General features: G+C 33.8%; 1 protein-coding gene across 6 annotated transcripts in view; it reads left to right on the top strand.

Moving 5' to 3' along the window:
- Window positions 1-10,894, top strand: part of uggt1 (UDP-glucose glycoprotein glucosyltransferase 1) — a 60,144-nt gene extending 49,250 nt beyond the window's left edge. For 5 of the 6 annotated variants that reach the window (XM_087239427.1, XM_087239430.1, XM_087239428.1 and 2 more), the window contains 6 exons: window positions 1,961-2,143; window positions 2,718-2,878; window positions 5,703-5,817; window positions 6,743-6,859; window positions 6,957-7,122; window positions 8,470-10,894. In XM_087239427.1, the coding sequence (XP_087095553.1) occupies window positions 1,961-2,143; window positions 2,718-2,878; window positions 5,703-5,817; window positions 6,743-6,859; window positions 6,957-7,122; window positions 8,470-8,495 (768 nt within the window). In that variant the 3' untranslated portion in view covers window positions 8,496-10,894. 6 annotated transcript variants of the gene reach the window in all.
- Window positions 10,895-11,406: the final 512 nt, after the last annotated feature.

Here is an 11,406-nt window from a genome sequence, read left to right as displayed (position 1 = left end):
ATTTTATTTGCGATGCTCCTTTAAATGGAAACCAGCTGTTGTCAGATGTTAAAAACATCATTGGAGGAGACCGCTGCTTTTATGGCAACTACGCAAATACGTTGATGGGTTTCTTTAGGAAATCTATATAAAGATGTTGTACACACACGAAAAAATGTCAAAGAAAGTTTTATTGACACAAATTTAAGCACATTCATGATTCTATTCATCGCATCTCAATGAATAGAAATTGTGTATGCATACTTAAAACCTAGCTTCTTCTGATGTTTATTATGGGTTTGTTAAAATTAGGTGTTTGATTAGCCAAGTACGTTACATATTAAGCAAATTCCTATGATGCCAATACAATTTAAACAATGTCAGGGTAAATTAATCTATGCAATTTTATTTGTGCATGTATAGCACTGCAATATATGGCCTGTTTTTTTCTTTTTATTTTTTTTCTTTCCCCCCCATGTATAAATGCCAGGCAGTTTTGTTATAGGAGTACTTTATATATTACAGTATTTTATCATTTTATGAACTGATCATATTTCAGCTGTTAATACTCATTTTAAAGAAAAAGAGAAGTTAAATTTGCACATAAATGGCAAAATAAGCCTGAAGAGAATCTGAACAGATTTGCCTCATCCTTACTGAACTTCATGTCTGATTTGTAACTGTACACTGACTAATTTTTAAAGCGGAGTGAGTAATGCCTGTAGCGCAGACGTTTGAACTCTCTGTCGGTAGGGTACAGTAAGATGGCGGATCAAACGCTTCCGGTGGCTTCACAGCCTCTTGGCAGTTTAGAATGCAACGAGCAATCCAGTCATTCTATACAGATCAGTGGTTGGAATTAAACTGCAGAGCTACGGCCATCCAGCAACTGAGTTTGACACCTTAAATGAAATTCTATAACACAGTTTTATTGTTTCATGCATTTTTTAAGATTTCTATTATAGGAAAGCTGTGTTTTGTGCTACCGTTTCTTTTTCAATGTCACATGATCATTTAGAAAAACATCCCAATATGTTGATTGTGGTGCAGATGTAGGATATATTGTTTTTTATTATCATTTGAGAAAATAACTGTTTGAACAAATGTCTTTACTACTGTCACTTTTGAATAATTTAATCCATCATTGCTGAAGAAAAGTTCTAAATTATTATTTATGGACCAAGCACCGGCGGTGTGTAGGCCCTATTGGAATTGCACAGTTTCTTCTTTTTCTTCTTTTTTCCCTTCCTCCTCCTCTAGAATGAATTACATTTTTTGAGGGTCTAAACATGCTCAAAAACTCACAAAACTTTGCACACTTGCCAGAACTGGCGAAAATTTACATTTGTTATAGGTTTCGGAAGTGAGTGTGGCAAAATGGCTTAACAGCGCCACCCATACCCTTTTGACGATCTAGTCCCCAGGCTTTAGTGTAAAAATATGTTTGTGTAAAAATGAAAAGATCTATTATTTGGATCTGTGCTTATTACATAAAATAAATGGTAATTAATGGTTTGTTTATATTTTAAAAATAAATTATTTAGACCAAAAGTGTCCAAACTTGGTCCTTGAGGGCTGGTGTCCTGAAATGAGTTCCAACTTGCTTCAACACACCTGCAAGGATGCTTCTAGAAAGCCTAGAAAGAGCTTGATTAGTGTCTGATTGGGGTTGGAATTAAACTTTGCCGGACACCGGCCCTCCAGGACAGAGTTTGAACACCCCTGGTTTAAAACGTTTTAGTTAATAAATTATAAAGATTAGAAATCATATTTACAATTGCATTTTGATCCATAAACACTATTTAAAAAAAAAAATTAATCGTTTTGGTGCTAATGAGCCTGAAAAGATGTTTGCTGTATTAATTATTTTTATACTGAATGACATTTTAGTAGGCATCTTCTGTATATCGGAGTAAAAATGTGTGAAAGTCATTATCTATTTTTCTGTAAATATGCATTATATCTTATATATTTGTTGCAGGAATTCATTCCATATATGGCAGAGAAGTATGGTTTCCAGTATGAGTTGGTGCAGTATAAATGGCCACGTTGGCTTCACCAGCAGACAGAAAAGCAAAGGATCATTTGGGGCTATAAGATTCTGTTCCTCGACGTGCTCTTCCCGCTGGCTGTGGACAAGTTCCTCTTTGTGGATGCGGATCAGGTACAATAACTGAGCTGTGCAGTTGTGTGGCATGAACTCTTGTCTCCGGAGTGCAATAAGCACCAATCTGCCCGTGTGAGATTTATTTTCAGAAGTTGTATGTACAGACAAATCACCCCATTTGCAGTCACTGGAAGTGCACAGCAGTTGTTTGTTACACAAACCAGAGAAACATTATGCATAGAATGATACACTGCTGCCACCTTTGGGTAAAGGAAAATACAGTTTGAGGATAAACGTTGAAAGTATCAATAAATAAAAGTATTACCGACCTATCATATCTTGATCTATTAAATGAAGAACACAAAAGAAGCTATTTTGAATAATGTAACTATGCATTAACATGCATAGTTACATTTTGGTATTCATTGTATACTAGATTCCAAAATTTATCAAAATATCTTTTTTTGTGCATGTTTATCCGATATTAAAAAAACTCAAATTTGTTCCGAGCAAATATATGGAGAGTTCTGTAAATGACAGAATTGACTTGTCTGGATGTATTATAACTGCTGTTTTGTTTTTGAATTGATTGAATGAGGTTTGATGAATGTTATTCTGCTTGGTCCTGCAGATAGTTCGCACAGACCTGAAGGAGCTGCGAGATTTTGACCTAGAAGGGGCGCCTTATGGTTACACACCTTTCTGCGAGAGCCGAAGAGAAATGGACGGATATCGTTTTTGGAAGTCTGGATACTGGGCCAGTCATTTGGCCGGACGTAAATACCACATCAGGTAAGATGGCTTTTGTAAGGTATTTTCATTCACCTTAATATTTATTTGCATTTTCAGACCAGTTTTATTTTACAGAACTTGATCTACATTAATTACTATGTCACATGTTCTTTTTAGTTAGGTTTGCCTTTGCACAGCAACGTTTCAAAGCTTATTATGTGTTTATGCAAGTCATACAAATAGGTCTGATCTGGTCTGATATTAATGGTAAATGTGTTCAAGTGTGAAAAAGAGCAGTTTAGACCATATTAACTTAAGGATGAATGAAAAGTAATATTTAGATTAATCAAATTAGACATTTCTCTAGGCATCTGCTACATTTTTACCTACAGCAATATCGTAATTCTTGTGTTAGCAGTGTGAGTTGATATAATCAAACATACCACATTTTTAAAAAACAAAACAAAACCAAAAATCACATGTTGCTAGTGCAAAAGTATTTCATGGTTGAAGTTATGAAGGAAAAAATACATTAGAAATATACATACTGGTTATTGGCATGAAATAGTGCAGTTCTTAGAGTAATCCAAATGTGATTTCAACAAAGTTGATAATTAAGTTTTTCATTTTAGTTAGATTTAGACACAATATTGTCTTTTTTTCTGTCACCAAAAAGTTGTAAACAAAGATTGAGTGGAACATTTGTGTTTCAGAGCAATACTGTAGGTCAGGGATCACCAAACTTGGTGATCCTGCAGATTTTAGCTCTAACCCTAATCAAACACACCTGAACAAGCTAATCAAGGTCTTACTAGGTATACTTGAAACACCCAGGCAGTTGTTTTGAGGCAAGTTGGAGCTAAACCCTGCAGGGCACTGGACCTCCAGGAACGAGTTTGGTGACCCCTGCTGTAGGTGTTTCTGAATGTTTAATATAAATCAATGATTTATGCACTATTTATTAAGGCAGTCGCTATTTCTAAATCAGCTGTTTATAATAAAAGATTTACGTGACTCAATATGATATGTACGGAACCCCGGAAGGGACGTAGTGGAGGAGAAAAAAAATTGGCTGGGTGAAAAAAAAAAATGGGTGAAAGAAAAAAATGGGTGGGAGGAAAATATATATTTCTAAGTTTTTGCGTTCTCTCGCAAAGTTTTGCGTTCCCTCGCAAAGATGTTTTGCGTTCTCGCAAAGATGTTTTGCGTTCTCTCGCAAAACTGTTTCTCCACAAACACTTCCTGTTCACTTCACTCACGTAAACCCTCCCGTTTTTGCTGAAATTCTCCCATATTTTACCATTCTACCCCACTTTCTTTACATTACTGTGCGCTGATTGTCACCTTTCACTTTTCAACCTCTGAACCAGTGAATGCATGTTTAAGCGCTGACTGACAGACGCGCTCCATACAATAAACTGATCCCAGATCAGCGTCTGTACGGGCCATTTAAAGGGACACTTCTGTTATCAAACAAGTGCGCAGCAAATGAATCTCATGTTTTGTTTAGTTTAATAACAGAGGTGTCTCTGTAAGAATGCACAGATCTATAATGAAAGCAGTCCATTACTTTAGAAACTGTTTGTGCTCATTTAAGAGAAAATAAGCTGTTTAAAATAAAACATTCAGGACGGAGATGTTTCATATTATTCAGTGTATTTGTCTGTTTAAACATACACCCGCTCCTCTGTAAATGGCGTGTACAGACGCTGATCTGGGATCAGTTTATTGTACGAAGCGCGTCTGTCAGTCAGCACTTATACATGCATTCACTGGTTCAGAGGTAGCATACGCACAGTAATGTAAAGAAAGTGGGGTAGAATGGTAAAATACGGGAGAATTTCGGCAAAAACGGGAGGGTTTACGTGAGTGCAGTGAACAGGAAGTGTTTGTGGAGAAACATCTTTGCGAGATAACGCAAAACATCTTTGCGAGGGAACGCAAAACATCTTTGCGAGGGAACGCAAAACATCTTTGCGAGGGAACGCAAAACATCTTTGCGAGGGAACGCAAAACATCTTTGCGAGGGAACGCAAAACATCTTTGCGAGGGAACGCAAAACATCTTTGCGAGGGAACGCAAAACATCTTTGCGAGAGAACGCAAAAAACTTAGATAGACTTAGAATATATATTTTCCTCCCACCCATTTTTTTTCTTTCACCCATTATTTTTTTTTCACCCACCCATTTTTTTTCTCCCCCACTACGTCCCTTCCGGGGTTCCGTAGATATGGACTATTAGCAACGTTTGGAAAAAAAAAAAACTATCCTTAAAACTAAGGACAGGTGTGACTGAGATGGATTCTGAGTGAGAGTTCAAATCAAGACTGTGATTGTTTACAGGTCCTGTGGAATTAAAATAAAACTTTGCAGATGTTAGATGTTTATCTTAAAGTTATCTATTAGCTAGTGTGCTACAAAACTGTGACAAAATTCAGAATTAGAAAATATAAAGCTGAAATAAACATCCAAAGCTTGCAGTTTGTCATTTCTGCTTAAATGGACCATTTTTTTCATGTCACCTCATGCTTCAGTTTCTCATCAAATCTTGACCAATTAAATGCTCTGTAGAATCTCACATGCCCTGCCCGCTTCAAGATGCTTTTCATTTGCTTCGAAACACTGTTGACTGTGTTTTTCAAAGGGGAGGGGCTACTCTATGCTCCATTGATTAATTATGCAGCTTTACTGTGAAAACATACTAAATGATGATGCATGCCAAACAACCTAGTTTTGACTTTTATATTTTTCAGTAGTATAATGTGGTAGGCCAGATATTTGTCTTCTGTAGAAATAAAACGTATGTATTATCACAAAGCTGCTCTATAATAGTCTGTTTTATTAATTGCTTTATAAATAATTCTTCATTTGATCTGCTTCTCAGTGCTCTGTATGTGGTCGATCTGAAGAAGTTCAGGAAGATTGCAGCTGGAGACCGACTGAGAGGCCAGTACCAGGGTCTGAGTCAAGACCCCAACAGTCTGTCTAATCTGGACCAGGTTAGATCTTCTGTCCTACTGTAAATTGTTCTTCTTTGTCAAACTTTATCAGTGAGAAATGCGACCCTGGCCCTGTTACCATGTGTTTTGGTCAATCTGAGAATGTTTAGATGCCTCTTTTTTGTCTCTTTAGGTGCCTCTTTTTTTCATTTACTTTTAATGTAATAATGTAAATTAAACTTCATTTTACATAAGGCATGCTCCAAAAATAACCCATTCCTTTCAAAACAATATTTTCACTGCTAAATATACTGAGAAACTATTAAAGCAGCTAAATTAATTAAATAAAGAGTAAATAATATTTTTTATTAACTTTCATTGACTTTTTTGCAAAATAGCGTAAATGCACAACCAAAAACATGACTATGATAATTAATTAAAACATACATTTAGAATTAATCTTAATGTTCAGTAATGTAAGTTGAAATATTGAAATTATTTTATTGTTTTATTAGTTCTTAATACTGCATTTATACCAATTTAGCATCTTTGTATCCTTTGTATTGTATTGTAGCATCTAAAATCATTTAACAAATGTTATAGTACATTGAAAGTGTCCTTATACAAATAAAGTTGTCAATTTTTTGCATAGGATGAGGTGTTTATCACACAATGAGGCCAATCAGAACGCTCCCTTTATTCTAAATGCTGAATCGGTACAGTCCTCTGTTTTTGTAAAAGCATTTTAACTATCAAGCATGTTTTATTTGATTGCATTGGCTTTAATTCTGTGAGAAACTTATTTTATTAAATTTATTATTTTATTATAAGCCTAATATAATTTAAATCTGTAGTATACAGAAACAAATAAACAAACACTTGTATTTAGTGTCATCTTAAGCATTTTAATTTCAGATGTGAACAGGGCCACTGGGCTCATCATCTGGACTTTCCATTGATGTTTTTTTTTTTTTTCCAATCTCAGGATTTGCCCAACAACATGATTCACCAAGTGCCAATTAAGTCACTTCCTCAGGAATGGCTTTGGTGTGAAACCTGGTGTGATGATGCGTCTAAAAAGAAAGCCAAAACTATAGATCTGGTAGGTCTATTGCTATCTACATAACAGTAAAAAAAAAAAAAACTACTTAAAAGGATTGTGTTTTTACGATTGCTTTGATTTATTTATTTTTCCTCAGTGCAATAACCCACAAACAAAAGAGCCGAAGCTGCAGGCTGCTGTACGTATAGTAGGTGAGTGGAGCGACTATGACCAGGAGATAAAGAGAATCTACAACAACTTCCTGGATGAGAAAGAAAGAGGCACCTTAGAAGGCTATCAGTCAACAGACAGAAAACACCCAGGTGAGATCAGTCTGTGTCTTTGTTTGTCATATTTTGTGGAAAACACTGAATGTCACTGAATGTTTTATTCTGTTAAATGGCACTTTCTGTAATTTAGGGGTCAAATGTATTATACATGTTGTTTGACCTCCTCACAATGTAAAGAAAAATGATAAAATCATGTTTATTTTTGTGCTGTGTTTCATGTGCTGTGTTGTTTTATTTTTTTTTTCTTTTATTTAAAATATTTTATTAGTTTACTAGCTATTTTGCTTTCTTGTTTCTGTTCCTAACTTTTTAAATAAATAATTTAAGTAAAATTTAAATTAAAAATTAGCATAAAAATACACATTGTAGAATTGACTTTGTATTTACATTTTGATTTGAAATAATATGTTCTATAACAAATGTCGTAACTTTGATCTTGAATCTATTTATTAAACTGTTTCTTAATTATAATGCATTTATTTAAAATATACATGATACTGACCCCAGATTTATATATTTAACATATTATGTTTACAATTAATTCAATTTTTAAAAAATATGTTTATTGTTTTTTGCATAAGAAAATAAACAATAACATAAACAGAACAAGCTAAAAATAAAATAAAATAAAAGAGTACAAAGCCCATTTCACAATACACAAACAGTCAGACACACCATTATACAATATCAACAATTAATTAATCGTTTATCTAAACAGGGTGTCTGCAGGGTCTTAATGTCTTAATTTTAGGCCTTAAAAAGAAATAAATTCTCCGAAATATTGTCTTGTAGGTCTTAAATAATTTTAAATGGCTCTTGATTTTCCTTTATGTAAAGCTACCCAATTGATCCAACACACATCCAATCACCAGCAATACATCTCAATAAAACTTTTAGCAAAATTATAAAATATAAAATTATATATTAACATTCTGTTGTGCGTACATTTCGTTTTTAAAGAGTTTTTTAAGCTATGTTGAAAAAAATATATATATGTATACAATTATGGTCTGCTTGTTTTGACGCATTATTTAAAATATGTGGCTATGAAATAACTAATTAGAATTAGTTAGTTTTTTTTTTTTTTTGATGGGGCAAGTATTTATTTATTTTTTTTCTCCTGGGTGATTAAAAAATCCTTTGTGTTTAACCCTACTGTATACAAGTCTAAAATTTCATTCTTCGTAGTTTAAAATGGGTCTTAAATTTGACTTGGTGAAATTTACAGAAATCCTGCTAAACAAACACATAAATTTCTTGTAAAAACTGTAATAACCTCAAAAGTTTACTCATTATCACAGAAAGTGCCAAGAAACATCTTCTGATTCTTGAGTTAATTCGAGTGTGTTTCTGCTCTTCCTCAATCTTTCTCTCTGTCAGGTGGTGTTACACACTCAGAGCTCTGAGCTGAGGCACTGCAACTGAAGAACAGGGGACTCTGTTCAAAGAGTCGTCTCTTTTTCAACCTTTTTAAAACCAAGCCTATCCTCCAGGAATGGGTTGACATTCGTGCTGAACTTGACTTGAACAGAATTCATGCAAAATTCTTGCGTTTGTACCTGAGGTTTTTGAGGAAATCACACGGACAGACAAAAGCTCCTCTTTCTAGGTAATTTTAATATTGAACCTCAAATAAAGATGCAATAAAAAACAAACAAACAAACAAACAAAAAACAGTTTCACTAGAGCAGAAAGACTGCAGTCGTACAGTAGGGAATGATTTAATTAAATAAATAACTGCATGTGCTCAATTTTATTAATAAAACCGATTTCATAAACATTTCTTTTTTACTGTAACATTAGGCAATGACTCATTTTCATGAAAATGATTAGTAAATCATGAAATTTGAGTTGCAGAATGTTTTTTTAAGGCCACTCATGCTAATGAAAAAATTAATGTCCTAACAGTTGGACTTAAAAGCACAGATCATTTCCTTTGACGAATCACAGTCCAGTTAAAGACTTGCTTTAAATGATGTTTTTGATAAACAAGTCAGTGCTAGCCTGGAAAGGTTTTGAGTTGTTTTTCATACTATGTAGTTTCACAAAATGTGTAAAATCGAATTGCTCATCAAAAGACTTTGAACTCAGGAACAAGTCGTCAGTTGATTTAGTCGTAGCTAAAGATTTAGTTTTGTTAACTTCACAGGAGGGAACTTTAATTTGCTGAAAATTTTCTCTGGGCAACGAAAAGCTTGTTGCAACATAATGTTGGTTTGTACGCTGCAAAAAAAAAAGTGTTTCTAACGTTCTAGTCCAAATATTTAAAGGTTCTTAAATCAAGAAGCATTTCCTGCACAAGTAAAATAAAATATGGTTTGGTTTTCATAAATACTTGGTCAAAATTGAATGAGTTTTTCCTTAAAACAACCTAAATAATGTTGGTGGGGCAAGTAAAATAATATGAATTCAAAAATAATATAAATTTTTTAATTATTTAGCGCTTCTAAAAGAACACTCATTCAATTTGTACCAATTATTTAAAAAAAAAAACAAGCCATATATATTTTTTTTACTTGTAAACTACTTTTAGCTTTTTTTTTTTTTCTTCCTGATTTGGGACTACAAATAAAACTAAGTGTTTTTTTATTTTTTGCAGTGCACAGTAGTTACACTTTAAAATGATTTATAGTAGCAGCAGCCGCTTTGAATGTTAACACTCGACTGAATGGCCGTTATCAGTGGTTATCAACTGATAGATATGGGCCAGTAGGTTACAATTCATCCACATGGTTAATCAGCTATACTTGTACTTAAAACTCCAGATCTGTTTTTACAGTACATGTTACGGTAGGGTGTAGTGTTGAAGTAAGGGTAGAAGTTAATAATTAAATACAATTAATGGGAAATTTACTAAATAATATACATGATTATCGTGGTTAATCAACTATGCTAATAGAGAAGACGCCAGATCCAGATCTGTTTTTACATTACTGTGACGGTTGGGTTTAGTGTTGGTGTAGGGGTAAAATACAAATTGATGGGAAATTTAGAAAACAATTTAAATAATTTTCGTTAACTTCCAGCCACAGCAGTATGTGATCTACAGCTGATTAACCATGAGGATGGATGAAAACAGCCTTCTGAGCCTACTAGTAGGTGCAAAAGGCCCCTATTCGCCAATATCTGTCAACTGATAATCACTGATAACGCCCATTCAGTCGAGCGATAACATTCGAATTGGCTGATAGCATTCAGTTAATAAAACTCAAAAGTCAACTCTAAAGTCAGTAGTCCCTACAGGATTGAAATCATGGCTGTAGAGTATTATGAGGGCAAAGGGGAAAAAATCTACTTTTTAGCAGACATTGCTTACAGGTTTACAGGTTGTTGGAATTGTTTTTTGTTCGTTTTAATGTCACTCAACTCAAAGATGTGGTGATCTTGTCTGATTGTCACCTATGCTTATTACAATTCGTTTCTGTGGTATTGCTCTTTTAGGTTTTGAGAATGGCCTCTGTTGACCACTATATGTTGGTTTATAATCCATGAAATGAGATTTAAGTAATACAGATGTGTTGCATCTTGAGCGATTAGCTGGAAAAATCACCTGGCAATAGAGCCCAGTGTTTCAGTAATATCAGATTTTAAATGGAAAATTGGGTTTGCGCAGTGCCTTGTGCTTTATTCTGTTTGAGAGGTACATTACAGTCTTGTGGTTTGTCTACTCTCTGCTGTTTTTTATGGAGTATATTCAATATGGGGAAGATGAACTGATTTAGTCAATGCTATGATACTTTGGAATATACTGTAAGAGTAATTGTGGGATGACAATATTTTGTAATAAAAGATGTACCAAATGGTAGCATGTTTGTTTATTTATTTATTTATTTATTTATTGTAAATTACCCATTTTAAGTTTGGTTCTACATATAATTTGAGCCAAAGAAGCAATTTTTAAAGTGTTTAACCCAGTATTTCTCAACCACGTTCCTAGAGGACCATCAACACTGCATGTATCTCCTTTGTCTGTGACACCCATTACACGTCTTTCAGTCTTTGCAAATGAGCTAATGATCTGAATCAGGTGTGTTTGGTTAAGGAGACATGGAAATGTGCAGAACTAGTTTGTATCTGGGAACATGGTTGAGAAAAACTGGTTCAGCCAATGGCAAAAATTAAGACTATCAAACATTTAATTATTATTTTTTGACGTGGAAAAATAATATATACGAAAATATATACAAATAATATATAAACACGACACATATATACACATAATATATAATAATATATACACACAAAAAAAACAATAAATACACACATGCATATGTACATGTGTGTTTCAAGCTTATTTGTTAAAAATATTCATGATTA

This window comes from Danio rerio, chromosome 2 (genome assembly GCF_052040795.2).
Source record: "Danio rerio strain M-AB ecotype USA chromosome 2, GRCz13ab, whole genome shotgun sequence".
Lineage (NCBI taxonomy): Eukaryota > Metazoa > Chordata > Actinopteri > Cypriniformes > Danionidae > Danio > Danio rerio.
The sequence above is the reverse complement of the archived record's forward strand: the minus strand, read 5'-3'. Positions and strand labels throughout refer to the sequence as shown.